The sequence below is a fragment of the Calidris pugnax genome, unplaced genomic scaffold (genome assembly GCF_001431845.1).
Source record: "Calidris pugnax isolate Ruff unplaced genomic scaffold, ASM143184v1 scaffold50, whole genome shotgun sequence".
NCBI classification, from domain to species: Eukaryota; Metazoa; Chordata; class Aves; order Charadriiformes; family Scolopacidae; genus Calidris; species Calidris pugnax.
The window spans coordinates 1200074-1220493 of NW_015090780.1; the positions used below are offsets into that span (position 1 = coordinate 1200074).

The 20420-nt window shown below is 51.9% G+C and overlaps 1 protein-coding gene and 1 long non-coding RNA gene across 3 annotated transcripts in view; one reads left to right on the plus strand and one right to left on the minus strand.

Annotated features, from left to right (window-relative positions):
* TNFRSF6B (tumor necrosis factor receptor superfamily member 6b) overlaps positions 1 to 8214 on the plus strand; it is a 29513-nt gene extending 21299 nt beyond the window's left edge. For both annotated transcript variants that reach the window (XM_014955259.1, XM_014955268.1), the window contains 4 exons: positions 9 to 192; positions 865 to 1243; positions 3482 to 3682; positions 7328 to 8214. In XM_014955259.1, coding sequence (XP_014810745.1) covers positions 151 to 192; positions 865 to 1243; positions 3482 to 3682; positions 7328 to 7599 — 894 coding nt within the window. In that variant the 5' untranslated portion in view covers positions 9 to 150 and the 3' untranslated portion in view covers positions 7600 to 8214. The remainder of the gene's footprint in view (positions 1 to 8; positions 193 to 864; positions 1244 to 3481; positions 3683 to 7327) is intronic.
* A 3563-nt stretch (positions 8215 to 11777) lies between these two features.
* Positions 11778 to 19316, minus strand: LOC106895811. The gene is made up of 3 exons (XR_001413514.1): positions 19271 to 19316; positions 14242 to 16274; positions 11778 to 12966 (listed from the first exon to the last, which is right to left on the minus strand). It is a non-coding gene; the product is annotated as an uncharacterized LOC106895811 (long non-coding RNA).
* Positions 19317 to 20420: the final 1104 nt, after the last annotated feature.

Below are 20420 nucleotides of genomic sequence, written 5' to 3' on the forward strand. Positions count from 1 at the left end.
CTTTAAAGCTGGACGGCCGGATCGGCGCTGCTGCTGCTACAGAGAGGAGCTCCCACCCAGCCGCTCTCCTTCAGAGCCACCAGCAGCCTTTGAAGAACCCGCTGTGTCTCCCCAGGTTTCTGGTGGCCACGCTCGGAAGCCCTCGGTGCTATGCTGCCCTGCCACATGCCCAATTTAAGGCATCCATCCAAGGTAAGGTACCATCTGCTCTGAGGGTCGGACGCACGTGCTTTGGAAAGGAAAGGAAGGATAAACAGGACTCTGGGATTCTCATTTCTTAGACAGAATAGCAAAAGGTTGGCACTGGGTTACAGAAGAAAATTAGAGTTCCTGTGGAGCACCCCTGTATTTGTTAGTTTGGGAAACTCACCTTCTGCTGCTTCATCTGCAAAGGTTTCACCCCAAATGGTGAAGAACCAAGTGGGGTGCAAAGAGGAGGAGAATGTGCTGGAGCTGCTTTAAGTACGGAAAGGGAGGAATGGGGTTGTGAAGGCACCACAAATGGGTTTGAGAAGCATTTGGGAAAGATGCTTTGTCACCTGGGATGGCAATGGGGTGGCACATGGGGGACAGTGGCTGGTCCCTGCTACCACCATTGCTTTACCCTTGGGACTGGGTAGAGCACGAGGTGGGAGAATAATTGATTACATCTACAACAAGAATAAATTCTGTAACGCAGCAGCCGCATTTCATAGACTCTTAGAAGGGTGTGGGTTGGAAAGGACCTTAAAGATCATTGAATTCCAACCCCAACACCTCCCACTAGACCAGGTTGCTCAAAGCCCCATCCAGCCTGGCCGTGTTTGTCGCTCTGCCTCCTCGAGAGGACGAGCTTAAGGGCCCTTTGCGCTCTCTTTGCTGCAGTGGATGTTTGCTCCTCTCCTCCTCATCCTGGCTGAGCTCGGCTGCAGCGCCCAACCCACTTACCAATGGAAAGATCCCGTGACAAACAAGAAGCTCACCTGCCAGCAGTGCCCGCCGGGCACCTTCGTGGCACAGCACTGCAGCAGGGACAGACAGACGGTGTGCGCTCCCTGCCCGGATTTGCACTACACGCAGTACTGGAACTACCTGGAGAAGTGTCGGTACTGTAACGTCATCTGCGGGGAGAAGCAGGTGGAGGTGCAGCAGTGCAATGCCACCCACAACCGTGTCTGCCAGTGCCAGGAGGGCTACTACTCGGAGATGGAGTTCTGCATCAAGCACTCTGAGTGCCCGCTGGGCTTCGGCGTAGAGAAACTGGGTAAGTCCCCGAGCCCGGTGGCTCCATGAGCAGCAGCGTGTGTGTGTGCGCTCCTGAGGCTCTTGCCACGTCCCGAAATCTCTGCTGGAGCTAAAAATTAAGGAGAAATGCAGTGGCCAGTGCTTGCCTGTAGCTTGACCTACTCCCTTGTTGCTCACCAGCACAGTGCTCTCCTTGCTGACCTGTGAAACTGCTCCTGGCTTCTTTTCCAAGGAGTGATTTCTTTGCTTTTTTCCCCTCTCACTTCTGCTTTGAAAGCCTTTGAAATCCCCTAGCGCCACGCTTAGATGGGACATGGTGATCCTGGTTACCTGCTTTGCCTGGCCACACCAGGCAGAGCTGGTCACCCATCCCCGGAGCAGCAGCTCGTCCTGCCGGGGCTCTCGGCAGGTGGAAAGGTCCAAGTGGCTCCTGCTCCTCCCTCAGCTCCCTTCTGCTTCCTGGCAGGTAGCCAGGGAGCTGGGAATGTTAATTATTTGGCCTGAAAAGGGCTAGTAATGATGCAAGGGCAGGGCTGGTGAATGTGTGTAGCTCTGGGGCTGGGTTTTGTGGTTTTTGTTGAGCAATTTTGAAAGGCTGTATTTAAAACATGAAATGAATCCGTGGAGAGGTTCCAAGACTATAAAATCAGCCTAGTTTCGATTCATGTCAGGGGGAGATTCACAAGCGGATGACTCGGTCCCCTGGTGAGATGTAAGTCACAAGAGATGTTAGGGGGGGTATTTTTCTGCTCTTTCCCCAGCACGAGTCTGCCTTCTCCCTTAGTTACCCCCATTTGTGTGTGTGCACACACTTTCTAAAAATACAAGTTGCCTATGTGTGTGTTTCCCTCTCACTCTCCCCTGAATCACCGAGGACTGGGCTCTGTCTGGAAACCACAGCTGGGTACAATAAAACAGCACGGGCAGAATCAGCAAAAACAGCATTATCTTGCTCCGTGCTTTGAAGTGTGGAGGCTTTTGAAGTCCTTCCACGCACGGCACAGGGGAGCTCCAGCCTCCCAGCCCAGAGGAGGAAACCCTGTTGCCTTCAGCTGATGCTTACGGTTGAGGTTTGGGGTTTATTTTTTCTCTAGGACGTGCCTGTTACAAAATGCAGTAACGTGGCAAAAGGTGAACCAGGTGTCCAGGCAATGCAGGGAAACCCTTTGAAATACAACATCAAATTTGGCTGGAGGGTTGGCTGGAGGGTGGAGAAGCCATGCCAGCAGCTTGGGGCATTTGAGGAGAAGCTAATTTTTGTCGTTGCTTTATATTTTTTATGAAGTGGCTTCTTGCACGAGGAACAATGGTGCCTCAGCCCAGACATCTGAACCAGAAAGGACCAAGTGGGTGGGCAGAGCCCTGGGGCTGTGAGCTCTTGTGTCTGGACGGGGACAATGTGGACCTCGTCATTGTGGCATGGTGGCTGTGGGGCTATGGACAGACCTCACTGGCTCCCGGGTTGGATGGGTGCTTTGAACCCTTTGCAGTTCCTCTGGGTACACGAGCTCCTTGGGGGTTTCCCATTTGCAAATGCTGACTCAGGTGTTGGGATCACACTGGGCTGGCTGGGACACGTCCTAGTAAAGACAAAGCGATGGCCTTAAGTGGGTTGTGACAAGGTAGAAACCTTGTCCTTGATGAGCTCTCTGAGGAGATGATGAAAAGGGGTGTGAAATTTGCTGCCGTCAGGGCTGTTCCCTCCTCTCGCAGACAAGGTGCAGGATGCCCTGATGCAATCTCACTTGTGTGACACTGTCCCTGTGAGACAGCAGTGGGTCTGGCCCGGAGCCTGGGTAGGAAATGGCAGCGCTGCAGAAACGAGTGGAGCTTTCACCTTCTCAGCCACTTTTACTTTCACTTGGCCAGGAGCCTCCTGACTCCGCTGTGAATCAAAGGGCTGATTTGGCACTTGGCTTTTACCCATCGTCCCAGCTGGTGTCTCCTGCCCAGGAGGTGGCCTTTTTCAGCAGCAGATGAGATCTCCTCCTGTGTCTGGAGGCTGGTGACTGTTTATGGGCATGTGCCAAAGGCTTTGGTTTGGGAAATGACTAGGGGAAACGTTGCTGTTTGCCCTACAAGTGGATGCTTCCTCGGGGAGTTGTAGGCAGTGATCGTTTCCAAAACATCGCCCTGGTGCTCCAATGAAGCCTGGCACTCTTTGCTCTGCCAGTGTCAACCCCACAATGTCCTGCCCCTGCTCCCTTTGCCAGCTTCTCAACCCAGTTTGATGGTCCCCTTGCCTCCCCACGTGCAGGTACCCCCTTCGAGGACACCCAGTGCGTCGCCTGCCCCGACGGCTACTTCTCTTCCTCCGTCTCCAGCACCAAGCCGTGCCAGCAGCACCAGGACTGCACGCAGCAGGGGAAGGTGACCAACGTGCAGGGCAACCAGTACCACGACACCCTCTGCACCACCTGCGGACTGGGGAGAAGCAACAGCAGCGTGCAGGGACAGGGTGAGTCACGGGCAGAGGAGGGGGGATGCTGGGACCATGGTGCTGCCAGGGCGAGAGCGGACTTTCTGGCGACTTTTTTCCTGTTTAGATGCAAAATGAGGTGAAATAGCTGGTAACGCTATGGAGTGATCCATAATTAATAGTAATTATGGATAAAATGTAAACTGGCTGCCTTCCTCCCCATCCAGGGTCAAGCATGTAGGGCAGGGACAGCAAAGAAATGGCCACTGCTCAGCCAAAGCCCGTGCAGGCTTCTTGCTCAGCGAGAACAACAGTCAAATCCTGCTGGTTCTTACCAGGGACTGGGATAACTGGGGATGCTGGGACACGAGGACAGTTCTGGCTGTAACTGATAGCTGGCAGTGATAACCCATGGCCAGCGGTCACGTAAAGAGGCTCGGTGTGAAGGTTCCTGCTGTGTCTCCTGCGCTCCCTTCTCCTGAGCTTTCAGCCCATTTATCAGGAAGCTTTTATTGAGGCCACAACGTTGTCTCGTGCAGGTTGGATGGAGCAGAGTCCAAGGTACGTTGGAGGTTCAGTTTAGGGTGGACTTTGACCTGTTCGGTGGAAAAGTAGAGCCACGGTGTGAATTGTATCATCGTGACAGTGTAAACGTAGCACTGAGCCTCGGTGGAGGCTGAAGGTTGGGCTGGAGCTGCCAGCAGGCAACAGGCAGGGCAAAGGAGTCGGGGAGAGCGATGGGCTGGCTCTGGGGTGCTTTGTAACATCCACCCCAAAATGTCAGGGGATGAAAAAGGGACTGAAAAGCATCTCGGGGGCCTGATGTCAGCTGAGGTGAAGCAGGCAGCTGTTTCGAAACAGCCACTCTACCCTGAGCATCCAGCCAGGATACACAGGGGACAAATCCAGCGGTACTGCTCTTGGTGATAGTGCACCTGCACTCCTGGACTTCAAAAAAAATAATAAATCAATTATAGAGCCATAGAACAGCCTAGGCTGGAAGAGACTTTGAAAGTTCATCAGTCCAACCTTTGACAGGAAAAGGAGGCTGGATGAAATTGCCCAGCCGTTTCCTAAAAACCTCTAGTGATGGGAACTCCACTGCATCCCCGGGGACGTGGTCCCAGTGATTGGCTCTTCTCACTGTAAAAAAAATTACTTTCTTCCATTGAGATAAAGCTTGAGCTTCAACAAGAGCTTCTCCTCTGTGATGACGAAGCAAGGAGGCAGTTCCCCTCAGCAGCCTGCGAGAAGAGATCTTGCCTTTCCATCTTCTCCTGGCATGGCCAATGTGGGGCATATCTGCTTATGAAGCCTGACTCACACCACGAGCTCCTTGCCAGGAGCGTGATCCCGCCGGAGAGGAGATGGAAAGCTCTGTCATCAGTGGGACGCGGTCCCGGGGAGGAAGAGGACGGTCAGGTGAAGGCTGCGTCAGCAGCACGTGCGCTGTCGTTGGTTAAGCAACAGCACCCGCGGCCAGACTGGCCTTTCTGCTATTTTTAGAGCGAGAGGAGACCCGTGAGCAATGGGAACTGAGGGGTATTTTTAACTCTGGTTAATCATGATTTCACTCGGGAGGCGTGTGGGCACTTGCCCTGCTCCCGGCTACGATGGCAACTGCAGGAGCAGTTCAGGGTAAGCCCTGAGTCTGCAGGAGAGGCAGAGTCTGGGCAGGGGAGCCCAACCCACCCCATTATAATCAGTGAAACTCTTCCCAGTTTTACAATGGCATGAAACTGGGCCAGTCTGTCCCTGACTGAGTAATCGTTTGGCCTTTTTCTCTTGAAAATTCTTTGTGATTTCATTCCTTCCTCTGGGCACACTCCAGCAGCCGCTTTCACCAGCTGGGACCTTGTCTGTCCAAAAGCTCTGATCTGGGCTGTGCCTGGAGCTTGTCCTGTCCCGAGATGTGAAAATCTGCATGGGCAAAGAGAAACTTTCAGGAAAAATAACATGTGTAAACACTTACTGTGATTACTTCACTTTTTGTGGACTTTCCCTCTTCCCCTACTCCCCGGCAGGGAGGAGGATGAAAAAGGTATATTTACTTTTTTCAAAATTACAGGAACTTTTACACATTGTTTTCTAACTGCCCCGTACAGGAAGGGTCACTGCTGGGAAATCCAGCCCGTGGGGAGGGTTGGATCAGCCTTCCAGGGCAGTTAGCTGGCAGAGATGGACCTCAGCCAGTCAACGATACCGTTTTCGGTGCTTTCCTCCTCCTCCTTCCTTCCAACCTCATTTTTTCCACTTACAAAACGTCTCTTCTGACCTGCTTGTTCCACTGCACACCTGCCAGCAGCACCCGGCTGCGTGGGCAGAGCTGGGCAGGGGGCCCACAGCTCCTGTTCATGGATATACATGGCCACAGGAGCTAAAATACCTTCCCGAATCTGGAAGTTGGGTTGTGAGTGGGAGGTTTCCCATCAGGGCTCATAGGGCTGGGACTCCTGGTCAGAGCTGCAGCTGGAGAGCAGCACCCAGGTGAGGACAATGTCACAGAATCATAGAAGAGTTTGTGTTGGAAGGGACCTTTAAAGGTTAGAGTCATAGAAGAGTTTGTGTTGGAAGGGTCCTGTAAAGGTCATGTAGTCCAACCTCACCTGCAGTGAGCAGGAACACTGTCCCAACAAACTGGAGGGAAGGGATGCCATCCAGAGGGACCTGGACAGGCTTGAGAGTTGGGCCTGTGAGAACTTCATGAAGTTCTACAAGGCCAAGTGCAAGGTCCTGCACCTGGGTCATGGCAATCGCAAGTACAAACCCAGGCTGGGCGGAGAATGGATTGAGAGCAACCCTGAGGAGAAGGACTTGGGGGTGTTGGTTGATGAGAAGCTCAACACGACCCAGCAATGTGCACTGGCAGCCTAAAAGGTCTCCCACATCCTGGGCTGCCTCCCCAGCAGCGTAGAACTTCATGAAGTTCTACAAGGCCAAGTGCAAGGTCCTGCACCTGGGTCATGGCAATCCCAAGCACAAACCCAGGCTGGGAGGAGAATGGATTGAGAGCAGCCCTGAGGAGAAGGACTTGGGGGTGTTGGTTGATGAGAAGCTCAACACGACCCAGCAATGTGTGCTGGCAGCCTAGAAGGTCCCCCGCATCCTGGGCTGCCTCCCCAGCAGCATGGCCAGCAGGGTGAGATGGGCAAGTACAAACCCAGGCTGGGCGGAGAATGGATTGAGAGCAACCCTGAGGAGAAGGACTTGGGGGTGTTGGTTGATGAGAAGCTCAACACGACCCAGCAATGTGTGCTGGCAGCCTAGAAGGTCCCCCGCATCCTGGGCTGCCTCCCCAGCAGCATGGCCAGCAGGGTGAGATGGGGATTCTGCCCCTCTGCTCTGAGGAGACCCCACCTGGAGTTCTGCCTCCAGCTCTGGGATCCCCAGCATAAGAAGGACATGGACATGGTCTAGTAGAAGGTGTCCCTGCCCATGGCAGGGGTTTTGGAACTAGGTGATCCTTAAGGTCCCTTCCAACCTAAACCATTCTGTGACTTCATGAAGCTCAGGTTGCTCAGAGCCCCATCCAACCTGGCCTTGAGTGTTTCCAGGGATGGGGCATTCCTGGAATCTACCATCTCTCTGGGCAGATGTGCCAGGGAGAGGCTGTAACCTGCTCTCCTGGTGTCCCACAGTCACCTTCCCTCTAACCTCCAGGTGGTTTTCTCTCACTGGCTCTAGGAGATGACGACTGTGAGCAAGCCATGATAGACTTTGTGGTGTACCAGAACATCCCCATCAGAAAGCTGAAGCGCCTGCAGCAAATCTTGGAGCGCTCCTCAAGGAAGCAGGTGCTGGAGAACAAGGCGGTTGTCCAGGAGAAGTTCAGGGCTTTCCTCATCCAGCTCAAAGAGGGCCACTACGAGGTCACCAAGGAGCTGCTGGACGCGCTGCGAGCTGCCAAGCTGCACTCCATCGAGGAGAAGGTCCGCAAGCGCTTCCTCCTCAACTGAGAACACGAACTGAACTTTTCGGGTGGTTTTTCTTTTGTTTTGTTTTTTCTTCTGTGGCTTCGTTAATTTATTAATCTTTCCAAACCTAACTTGAAATGCAATGCAGAGATGAGTGACAGGTCAGAGTCAAGCCGTCCTGTGGGAGGAACACCCCGTGGGTGTTTTGCTGCCCCTGGGATGGGATGCTGTGAGCTGTGCCCTCCCTGCACCCGCCGCTGGTGCAGCTCCTGGGAGTTCCCTGGGTCCCGGCTGCTGATTTTCCAGCACTCAACAAGGTCAATATTTTATCAGAAAAGAAACAAGCAGCCAGGATTACTTTTTTCTGGGGAAGAACCCAGTGTCTGGCTTTGTTTTAAGCTGTGTGCTTTTGATGTGGTGTTTTTTTTTTTTTGGTAGTTATTTGACAGTATTTCCCACAGAGGATTCACTTGTGTTTGTTTGTCGTGCTTTGTTTTGAGAAAGGAGTCTCCTGCTGAGAGGTGTGTTGGGTGTAGGATGCCCCTGAAGTCACTGGTACAGCCGGCTTTAAATTGATTTCTAAACTACCTGTTTTTATACCGTGTGCGAGAGATGTTTTCTAAAGAAAGAAACCAAAGAAATTATTTTATTATACAATCCTCTGTCACTGGAGTCCTTTCCTAGTCTCATTTGGAGGGGAGAGATGGTAGTGTGAGTCCCAGACCATCATCTTCTGACTCCACTTAACACTTGCCCGCTTTTCACACGTGCTTCACCCCGTGATCACACAACACCTGGCACCCACATGACACCACGGCCACCAACACCAGCCACCATGAGCCACGGCGAGGCTGGACGCGAGCGGGACGTGGCTGGGGAGGTCAGGGTGAAGCTCACGTCTCTTGGGTCAACCCAAGCGTGTCACCCTGAGCCCCAGCCCTGTCCCCACATCTGACCGGACACTGCGGCGAGCAAAGAGGTGCTTAGTCAGCCAAGAGCCCTGTCTCGGGGCAGTTGTGCTGACTGCAGGCAGGTTTTTTATTTGAGCCTTGCAGATGTCACTTGGGGAAGTCAAGAAGGGTGACCCCCTCGGGCATTTTCCAGCCTGTAGCAATGATGACACAGAGCCCTCATCTTCTGCCTTGAATGACTTTGGTGGTTTTTTTATAGCTCTATTTTAGCTGAGTAATTGCCAGGAATAGTTTGTGGTTCAAAACCGTAACATTTTTCCCCAGCTCGGAGCTGTTAGAAGCACTTTGAAACATGTGCTGTGTGGAAGTGTCCTCACACTTCCCCTGTGCGAGGAGGGCTGACGTAACTCAGTACAAAAGGGGATTTTATCCTCCCTTTGCTGCCCACAGACTCATCCCAGGCTTCTTCTGTTGCAATAAGTTGTTCATCCGTGGTGGGCTGGATGATTGGGGTTGGTCCTGGGGACAGCGTTTGCCTTTTCCCTGCTCTGGAGCTCCAGATGCCCTGGATGTCTGCTCACCTCTGCCTGCCTCTGCAGAGTTGTGGTTGGGGACCCCAGAATTGCCACCGTCTCACCCCGGGTTTGGTCTCTGGGGATGAAGCAGTTCAGTGACGTTGCCCTGGGTCAGGTCAGGCAGGGACAGAGAGAAGCAAGAGGCTGAAAAGCAGCAGAGGGGACCCTGCACTCACACCTCTGCGCTGAGCCAGGGCTGATCCCGGCCATCCCCTCGCAGCTTTGTCAAGCCTAGCTTTGAAATCCCCCAAAGGAGGTTGCAGAAGGGCCAAACCTCCCCTTTCCAGTGCTCAGGTATCACCAGGTCTCATCCCTGCCCCACTGAGCTGCATTATTCCGGGGGGATGCAGCTCAGTCCCCAGGTGGGACTTACTCCAAGTCCCTTGGCAGCAGCCAAGTGCCGACGGCGCGGTCCAAGAGCATCTGGGGCAGGAGATGAGGTGTGTTTCCATTGGAATGCTGTGAGAAATGAAACACTGCTGGAGTGTGGTGCTTTTCCCTGAGGCAGAGGAGAAGGCAGGAGTCCCAGGGCTGACAGGGCGAAGGCTGGAGCAGCCAGAGCCTCCGGTGTTGGCTGCAGCTCCTCTCCTTGCGAGATCCCCATCCTGCTGCATTGCAGATGGTCCTGGCTGAGGATTCGGTGTCCTTGTCTAAAGGAGAAGGGAATGGAGCGTTGTCAGTGTAAGAACTGCCTCCTGGTCTTTTCCCACACCACCCTGGCCTCTTCTAATGTGTATTTATGGTGAGAGTTGGGGGGAAGGAAGGAAAATGAGAATATTATTGGCAAGAAGCTGGTAATCATTACCTCAGGTGATTTTTTTTTTTCCAGGAAAGAGGTGCCTTTTCTGTGTATTTTTTGTGATAAAAGACCTCAGTCCTGAGATGGAAGGGCCCACGGGGCACTGTGGGTGAGCTGGGGGTCTTGGGGCACCTCGTGTTTTCCTTAGAGCTTGTTGCCCTTCTCAGCAGCAAGGTAAAATTCGGGGTGCAGGCTGGGGGGTCCCATCGGTGAGCCAGAAGGCGGCCACCTCCGGTCCCTGGGCTCCTGGTGGAGCTGTGGCTGCTCACTGGTGGCTTCCCACGGCCGTGACGTGGCCGAGGGCTCCACGTGAGCCCAGGCACAGGCAGAGGTTAAAGCCGAGTGGCTGTGGCTCAGACGGGCTCACTCCTGTGCTCGTGTCCCCGTGCCAACACGCTGAGCAAAGCCACAGCCCAGCGGCTGCTAAACCCGAACCGGGCAGGGATCCCCTGCTCTCCCAAAACACCTCCAGGCCAAGGTCAAGCCCAGCTGGTAGGACAAGATCCCAGGAAGCATCTTTTCTGCTGAATGCCAGCAGGGGAGGGGGGTTAGGTTGGGTGCTTTTTGGTTTAGGGGGTTTTATTTGACACCATGAGTGCTCTGTCCCATCTGGACATCAGTCTGCACAGATCCTTTGTCTGAGCAAGCAAATGCAGCAGCTGCTTCTGCAGGCTTGGTCCCACCAAGGGTTTGCCAGAGCTCAGGTGCCACCACTGTGACTCCGAGGGGTCCAACACCCCCCGGGTGTAGGTGGTGCAGGCATGAGGAGAAGCCTCCTGGCTCTTTCCCATCCTCTCCTGAGTAATCCTTGCCCTGCTGAACCCCCGTGGCCCTCCCAGCACTGAGAGTGGGTCGACCATGTCTCATCCCTCCTGGGACGGGTGTCTGTCACCCGTGTGACACAGTGGGGGCCACAGACCTCAGATGGTTAAATGTCAGGGGATCGCCCAGCCCGTGTCAGACGACCCCTGCGCTGCCAGGCTCCCCCAGTGCCACCAGGACAGAGGGTGTAGGGAAGGCAGGAGATGCTCTGAGCCACCCAGCAGCTCCCCAGCTCGGTGCCACCAGCAGGACTCACTCTTTCAGGACATCTCGTGAGCACCCACGAGTTGTTCTCTTGCTCTGCTGAGGTGTCTTTGACCCAGCGGTGGTTCAGCGTGTCTTTGGGTGTTGGTGTGTTGCAACCCAGCTTGGAGCATCCCTTTGGGATCTTCCCAGGCAGGTGACATTTTGGGCACTGGTGCCGTTTTAGGCTGTTTGTCAGCAGTGCTGACCCTCTCCCTGCGTCCCCCCGCTGCCACAGCCCCCCCCAAGCCATGTCCCCTCATTCTTAGTTGGAGTTTCTGCCCAGCAAAGGTTCTCCTTGTGTGGGCTCACAGATAATGTGACAGTGGGGGATCTTTCTGGCAAATGTTGACCTTTCGAACAGCGTCCAAACACCCTGGAGTGTGAGTCCTGCTGCCTTTCCAGGAAACGGGCTTTACTGGAAAAGCCTTTTGGAGCCCTCCACCCCCTCGCATGGACCAACCTCAGATTGATCACATGTTTAATTAATTGAGAAGGTGAAATAACTCAAGAGGATAAAAACCCCCTTTCAGTTTCGCTGAAGTTTCCAAAGCCCGGAGAGAGAAGGAGGAACAGTCGGCAGCGTGAGCTTCTTCCTGGTAATTTAAATGACTCTTTTCCTCGTAAGCTGCGGCTGAGGACAAGAACGTAGTAACGTTTAAATGTGGACGTAGCTCTCCCCCGGCAATGACTCAGGTATTTAGGGCGCAAAAGCTGCTTTTCCCAAACGCTATGAGACCACACCAAAAGCTCAAGCCCACACTGTTCTGAGCCAGGCTTCCCTGTCACCCTCTGCTGTTAAATGCTTACGTCAGGGGACAAAAAAAAAAAAAAAAGAAAAGCAACCAAACCCCACAGAAAAACCACTAGTTTATTTATTTAAAGTGCTGAGGCAGGGCTGCTGACCCTGCGCCTCTCTCTCGCCGCAGCCAGGTGTGGCCCGTGACTCAGGGTGGCCACAGGTCCTTAAACCCATGAAACCACCGTCAGCGGGAGCCGCCGTGCCCTTCACGAGAGCGGTTTGGGCACGTTGTGCTTTTAACGCCCCGAGAAGGGCGGCCCAGCGCCGCGGGGGTGAGCGGGGTTGGGTGAGCCAGTAACATTTGTTGAAGGTGTCGGTGCGAGGTGTTTTCCTCGTGAGGTCACACGCAGCTGGATTACGCCTCGACGTCACGAACGAGGAGAGTCAGGATCTCAGAGGAAACCCAGGAGGGGTTTTTCCAGGTGTGCGGCGGGGATGTGACCGGTGCCAACTCCTAATCCTGCTTGTCCAGAGAGACTCTGGCCACCCGTGGCCCTGGGGCTACCACCCAGTCACGAGACTGGTAATTTCACTCTTCTGCCTGCGCATTTCCCCACACGTTGGTTTTGCTGGAGGCTGTTTTTCGCCCCCTCCCGTGTCACTCAGCAGCTGAGGGTGGGCTGAGCCCTCCAGACACTGTGGGAGAGGACTCGGGGACTGCCAACAGACACCCAACGTGTTTGGATTCGCCCATCACCGTTCCAAAGAGGCACCGATTTTATCTCCTTTTGAAGCATGCATCTTTATTTCTTCCGATCATAGGTTTTTTCCTTCTGATTGTCATCCTCCGTGTTGCACGCCCGGGCTGTCCCTGCTGGGACTCGTCCCTCACCATCGCAGGTGTTATTTCTGCAGTGACCCCAAGATGGGACCGAGCTCCTCCGGTGCCAGCGCTGCAGGTGGAGAGTGCTGGGAAGCAGAGGTGAGACCAGGGAACCATGTCCAAGAGCAGGAGCAGAGAGATGGCTGAAGTGTGCAGGGCAAGCCAAGCCATGCTCCGTTTGGGTGTACCTGGACTGGGGTGCCAGAGAGGACCCCGACACAGGTAGGGAAAGGGGTGCTGTGATGCTCAGGACAAAGCCATTGCCACCACCCCCACCTGGTATGGCAGCACTGAGGACGCTGGACCCAGACCTGCTGCGATGCAGGACCAGCTTTCACTCACCCTGCTCTTATTTTAAGCCCTCCTTTGCTGCAGGAGCCCTTCATACATCATGGCTTCTGTCTGAACCTCCTGTGGCTTCCAGGGGGTGAAGTCTGAAAAGGAGCAGAAGTTGCAAAGTGGAGGAAGCCCAGCTGATATCACCCGTCCCAGCCCGCGCCAGTCGGACACGGGGGAACCGAGAGGTGAGGACCAGGTGAGGAGATGGACCAAGGGCTCTTGGGCTGCGCGTGGCTCGTAACCACTGACCTGCTCCCGGCCAGAGCTGGGTGAAACTCTGCCTCCCAATCACTTCCCTCATATTTCTTTTAATGAAACGGGAATTTTTGCCTCATGTCAACCAAACCCAGAATCTGACTGATCAACCCTTTCAATGAAAATGTGAAAACCTCAATGAAAAACATTAATGGAAAGGCAACACTTTGGTTTTTTGATATTAATCCCAATAAAGAAGCTCAAACACTTGGCAGCCCGACGACCCTACAAGAGTTGCTGAAGGGTCCCCGTTTCAGAGCCCCATCTTTCCTCGGGGTGCAGTGAGGGCTGGGGGGGTCACCACCCCTGCCCCTTCCCTCACTGCCCAGCTGCCTGCCCTGGTGCCCTTCTTTTCCCCTTGTAAAATGTGATGAGCTTTCCAGGTTCCCCATTTCAAAGGTGGTTGGAGGTCTTTGCAGTAAGCAAGTTCCAAAAAAAGCAAATTATTGCTGCCCCCACTGAGCGAGGTGAAAACAGGCGACAGGACCTTCCATCCCTGACTCCCCACGTAGAGTCAGTTTTTTGGGAGTATTTAGTACCCAGACCTGCTCAGCTGGGGCTGTAGCACTGATTGAATAGTTAAAATGGGAGCTAAAGAAACATTGCACAAAATTGCTTTTTTTTTTAACAATACCTTGAATCTGGTTTCTTACGGTTTCAGAGCACAACAGTGTAATTTTCACTTATTTCCAGCGTTTGCTTCCAAGCAAGTGTTGGGTGGACAGTTGTCCTTTACAGAAAAGCTTGCTTTGGCCCTGAAAGAATGAAAAGGTCACTTACAGGAACTGATCCAGCAAAGGGTCACATCTGAAGCACATTTTTTCCATTTGTTCAGCCATTATTTGGCTCCCCTGAATGTGCTCCCAAGGTATGTAGCCTATAACACTCAGGCCTGAGTACTGCCTGCTCTTAGCTTGAACAAAAGCACAATACGATAGTAAATCTGATGGCCTTTAGCTTACATCAGTTTTCTGGGAAACATGATCAGGAAGCTTGGAATGACTACAGCCATCATCTCCTTACACAACACCCTGGCTGTTCAGAACCACAAGCACTTCATGTATTATTATTGGGGTCAACATAAAATAGTCTTCCCAAAACAACTGTTTGCTTACCCTTTGAAAAACAATGGCATTTTCCATCTTACACAATGTTTAGGCAGAGGGCTCCTGCTGTGCCATCGTGACTAAGCACCAGTGGAAATCAGAGACCTTGTGTTGCCATAGGGATGTGGGGCAGAGTCAAGGACCCGGTTGTGTGCTGTCCCTTGTCACCCATCACCCAGGAGGAGCACCAGGCACCCGACCCACCAGGTGACGGCAGCATCCCACGCTCGGGCTGGGGCTTTCCCAGCTGCTCTGAACGTCAGGGAACTCCAGCTGTGCTGGGACCCAGCTGTAACAGAGAGGAGCAGGGCTGGGAGACTTGAGCATTTTTCTATGGAAGCGCAGGGAATGGCAACTTCCCATCTATGGCTCCGAGAACATGAGCTCAGCGAGGACGTGCGTTGGGTGGTCTGGGTGCTGCTGCCGAGGCTCAGGCATGTGAAATGAAGGGTGTTTTTGGCTGTGAAGCGCAAGGGACTAGATAAAGGTTTTTGGAGAGATCAGATCAGCTCCAGGGACACGCTCCAATGTGCTTGTTCATCCTCAGTCAGACCATCCAGATCCCCTGATCCTGGTTTCTCTTTCTGTCTCTGTACTTCCCTCTGTGATACTGGAGCGCGGTAGGTGATTCATGAGATTTCTTTTGCTCTTCCCAGAAGCTAAAACCTTTAGTTGGGAAACTTGGAAGTTAAGAGCAGGAGTGTACATTCCCCACTTCGTGACTCTGAATCTGAAAGAGCAAATCAGCTCTGATAAGAACCCAAGTTCTGCTTTCACTCAGGTTTGTGTTGCTCACGGCCGTGATGTCAGGTGGGAACAGCCTTCCCTGTCGTTCAGCGTCTCTCCTCGCAGAGCTCCCCTGCCCTTTCACACCACAGTTATGCTCCTGGGACATTTACTAGGTCTGTCACAGCCTGTGGTGTGGACTGTCCTGTGATCCTGCCTCTTCTCGTGGTGTGGAGATGAGCTGGCAGGATTTCCACCACGCTGAGGATGTGGCTGCGTGGGATCAGCTGCGTTCCGTGCAGAATTGTCCTTCCCCCTTCCCCAGGTGGCCGCTGCCTTTGCTGTCACCACTTCCCTCCCCGGGGCAGAGCTCTGTGACAAGCTGGTGGTCTCAATCCGTGCGGGCATTAGGTGTAACTGTGAGTATCTCCTGTAGGAATAAGCCTTGTTTGTGTCACAGGGAGTATAATCTTTCCCCAGGGCAGGATAACCCCTGGTGTCTTGCAGGTCACCTTCTTCCCCAACAGACAAGCACAGCAGGACGGGCTTTGGTCACACAACAGGGACACCCAGCCCAACCTCAGACCAAGATGCAGGGGCTGCCCATGGGTCTGTTGGACCATCACCATCCAAGGGGGCAGGCAGTGAGGAGATGCTATTTGCAATACCAGCTTCTGGGAACAACACATTCCTTATTCCTCTCTATCACTGCCTTACAGAACCCTTTTTTTGGTTTGGTTTGGGGGGAGTGTGACTCAAAAAATTTGCTAAAGATCTACAGATGAGATGGTATCAAATTATTTGATTTCTGAGAACAGGCAGAGGAATTCCTGGCTGTGAACTGAACGGGAACACGAGCAGCAACAACGCTGTAGGCTTCTGTCTCAGGAGAGCATTTAACGATACGCTTAATTTTACAGTGAGTTTAGTTTCTCCTCAGAGCAGTGCTTATGGCACCGAGTACCAGTCTTCAGGCTGCACTGGATCAGAGGCTGGAATTAGTTCCTCCAAACGTTTTGCCCGACATCCATCCAGCGGGAGGATGGACACTTCAAGCGAGGAAGCTTTTACTAAACAACACTGTCCTTGTGTCCTGGCAGCTGCCTCCCCCGGCTGCTGGGCAATTCCAAGAGCAGCGGGGAATCCACAGCTGTGTGAAGCTGCTCGTCCTTCACATCCAGGAACAGCTGGCAGCAGCTGGGTCCGTCTGCGAGGAACAGGGGTTCAAGCAGGTGGGTTTAAGCACCAGAGTCTGACGTAGTGGTTGTTTGCTCCCGTGGAAGTCCCAAGGGCAGGGAGTAGCTGTTGGGAGACGACTGGATGGAAGAAGGGTAAGTGGAGTATTTGTGGATGGCAGAAAGACAGCACCATCTATGGCCCTGCACCTAAAGAAGGCCTTACTCATGAGTTACAGAATCACAGAATGACGTAGGGTTGGAAGGGACCTCTGGAGATGATCTAGTCCAGCCCCCTGCCAGAGCAGGTCCACCCAGAGCAGGTTGCACAGGAACATGTCCAGGCGGGTTTGGAATGTCTCCAGAGAAGGAGACTCCACCACCTCCCTGGGCAGCCTCTGCCAGGGCTCTGCCACCCTCAAAGTGAAGAAGTTCCTCCTCATGTTTAGGTGGAACTTCTTATATTCAAGTTTGTGCCCAAGTCTGGGCACCACTGAAAAAAGACTGGCCCCATCCTCTTGACACCCACCCTTTAAGTATTTATAAGCATTGATCAGATCCCCCCTCAGCCTTCTCTTCTCCAGACTAAACAGAGCCAAGTCCCTCAGCCTTTCCTCTTAAGGGAGATGCTCCAGGCTCCTCATCATCTTTGTAGCCCTATTTTGTGGCAGTAACAATTACTACGTGTTCCTCCAGCAAGGATTTTTGTTTCAGCAATACTTCATCCCGTGAGTTCCAAAGCAAATGTAACTCCTGCCTCATCTCCACCAGGCTTTTTGACAGCCTGTGACGGCTCTCAAAGGTGGTGGCTGCTGCAGAGACACCCAGAAAAAAGGAGGTGGGGAACGTGGTGTCCAACAGAGGACACTACTAACAATATTGGAATCTGGGAACTTGTTTGTAGTCGGCAGCTTTAAGGAAAGACAGTGCAACCCAGAAGGAATGAGGAGATTCCTGCCTCCAGACAGTCATTTTATGTGTTTAAATAGACGTCAGGCAGAATTCCACAACTGAGTAATTCCCTGCAAATGTTCCTCCTCTTCTTGTTTCCACTTGATAAGCACCTAGTTTATGGAAGAGATTTAGGTCATTTTTTCCCCAGAGATGTTGCGTACTGTGCTGTCCAAGTTTTCCACACCAGTCCTCAGTTTCCTACACGAGGTTCCGACTGCTTTAAATACCAATTTCTTTGTTTCTTTCACCAGAAAATTTAATCAGCATTCCCTTCCGAGGCTGGTGACCAGATTTGAGCTGTGCAGACGAAGCTGTGTGAGAGCAGGCACCGCCGACAGCGAAAACTGTACCCTCCTGAAGTGGTTTTGGATATAAAACCCCCTGAGCGTGCGGAGAGAAACTAACGGAAAGCCCCCTGCAGTTGTCATGGAAGCTGGTTTTGCCAGAGGGGCAGAAAAACAACTCTTGAAGGGATTTCAGAAGCACAAGAAACAAAACCAAAGGGCAATGCTGTAGGAAACGCCTAAGGTCCAGCAGGAATAATAACAGGAATGCTTCAAGAGGGATTTCCAACTCGCATAAAATTCCAGGGTGAAAAAGCACCTGCCCTGGTTTCTCTGGCATCCTTTGTCCCGACTGAGAGCTTGGCAGAAGGCAAAGGCTCTTCCCACCTCTCCACTGGCTCTTATCTCCCTGGAGACAGGTTCTAAGCCAAATTTTAAAAGAAAAACAGTGCCAAAAGGAATTTTTGAGAGGGCACCCAGCCCATAACCTGTCTCCGTGGCAGGTTTTCAGCCTGTTTTTCTTGATTGTTCAAATTGCTTTCGGGAAACTTACAGACAAACAAACACTTGGGAGTAGTTTCTTTCACTCTCTGAAAATGGTCCCAAGAGCGAAGGCAAACTCAATCTCTTTTTGGTGAAAGCTGAGGAGCACAAGCAGGGGCAGAACCCACTTCCCTTTAGTATGAACACTGCTGCCTGTGGCGGCCAGTCAGTTACCATCTACAATAATCAGATATATTTTTTTAAATTTAAAGGGATAACAGTCAAAACCAGTGAGAGTACCACTCTGCCTTTCTTAGCAGACCCTCTAGAAGTTCTCTCCTTGAGCTAACACCACTTGCAAGCAGAGAAGTCCCAGGAAACTGTTCCAAACAATAAACCAATTCAGAAACCTCCAAGGGCTTTAGCACAGGATTTTAGCTGAGGGCTGCAGGAACCTTGTACTTCCCAAATCCACGAGGGGTTTGGAAACCCATGGTCAGTAACTCATGAGCCTACGTTCTGGAAACCGTGACTAACTCAACAGTCTCACGCCCAGTGAAAAGATCATCACTGAGGAGAAGCACATTTCCAGACTGGCATTTAAGTGCCCTTTGGCTTGAGATTTGCCATCTGTCACGTGTAAAGGCACAATTGTACCTTAAACAAATGAATGTACTGGACATGTTGGTGTACATGGGATGCTAGAGGCTGTATCAGCAGCACAGAAATGGGACTAGAGAGGAAGAAGAGCCTAACAAGAGCTCCATTAGGACTAAACCAACCCTGTTTAGCAGAGAGTATGTCTTCTCCTTGCTTCTCCAACTCGCTCTGAAGCAGATATTGCCACCCAGAGCCCCAAGTAAGACATTGGAATTAGCACAAAGCTGCATCTGATTTGTCCTGGAATTTCTCCTGGTTCTGTGGGATGGGATGTTGGGGTGGGTGGGATAAGCTCTGACACCAGCATCACTGAGGAGCCAACCATCAGGCCCTTGCAACGAGGACAACACGTGGCTGTTGCCTTGCACTAGGAGGGGACGGGAATAGGTAGCACCAGCAAAAAGTACCACAACTCAGTCATTCTGTGTCTTTCCATGATTCCAAATGAAGATGAAATCACCACCACGTCGACAGCGCTGTGATTCACAGAGTACTCAAAAGCGTATCATTATAAGTGGTTCTTTGGGGTTTGTTTTTTTTTTTTTAAAGGAACGCTGTTGCCTCCCCCTGCTATAACAGCTGATAAATGTTTGTATAGCACAAATTCCAGACGGGTGAGAGAAAGTTAATCTTCTGCCAATGTTCAAATAAGGCAAGTGGAGTAACTACCATGATGATTAGAAACCTAGCTTTATCTCAGCGTAAAGCACGTAGCAGGAAAAAGGGACTACAGTACAGATGATTAATCTGTTTTACCTTGGGAAGATAAAGCATCTCTTCAGAGAAATAAATCACTGTGGAGACGGATGGGTCAAACAGGTCCATCTCAAATGAATCAAACATCTGAAAAATGGGACACGTTTGAACTACTCTGAAACCTCCTCCCTTTGGTTGACGTTTTTGCAGCGGAGTCACTTGCAACGCAAAAGCATTTTAAATAAGAGTCTGTGCTTCCTGTAAGGACTTAAATACAGCAGAAGGCTAATATATGATAAATTATTGATAAAATTACTTATCAAAATATAAGATAGTTATCAGATATCAGCACATCATCTTAAGACTATTCTAGTAGAGCTTTTTTTTAGCAGAGCTTATGCATTGATCACCATCCCTTTTGAGAATGCTTTTCCATGTCAATTCGATCCTATTCCACTGGTCTGTTCTGAGGCATCAGTAGCAGCTGCTTATAGAGACTGAAGCTGCAATAAAACCAACAGAAGGAAGTAATCAGTGTCCTTGTGCAGCCATTTATGACCAGACAGAGGAGACTCAACCAAAAGCCCCAGCTGACTTAGCAGCATTCCACTGTTTTTGTGCTTCACGTAAAGCAACTGCACGTGGGACGTGATCAGTGAGATCCAAGCCCAGGTTGTGCTGGCACAGCAAGATCTTTATCTTGTACCTTTCAGCTGATCAAGCTGCATTCCTTCACTGCAGTCCTGCTGCAGCACAGAGGACACACCAGAGCAATCCAACAATTGGCTTGACTCTACCTGCTGGGCTTCCCCAGGAAATCTTTCAAGGATATCAGGCAGGTGACTTTATCTGTAATGGTGGAAAAACCTGACTGCAAAGCTCTTCCCTAAAACTGACTTATCTGTGTGCCCCAGCAAGTAACTGCTGTTACTAACTCTGCATGACATTGAGCTTTTCACTGCCAGTTTCAGAGAAATCCTCCCTGATTATCTGTGGACATCAGAGTGTGCTCATACTTACGTATCGCAGCTGATGCATCTCTCTGGGTGAAAGACTCTCCCACCCCTGGGAACTTGTGATTCTGAAGTCAAAACATTTGCTGTAATTTAAGACCTCCTGCTGATATGTGCCACAAAGCACATCTTTGTGTCTAGAAACCTGTGAGAACAGCTATGGCCTCAAGCTCAAAACTGTTTTTTCTCCCTGGTCT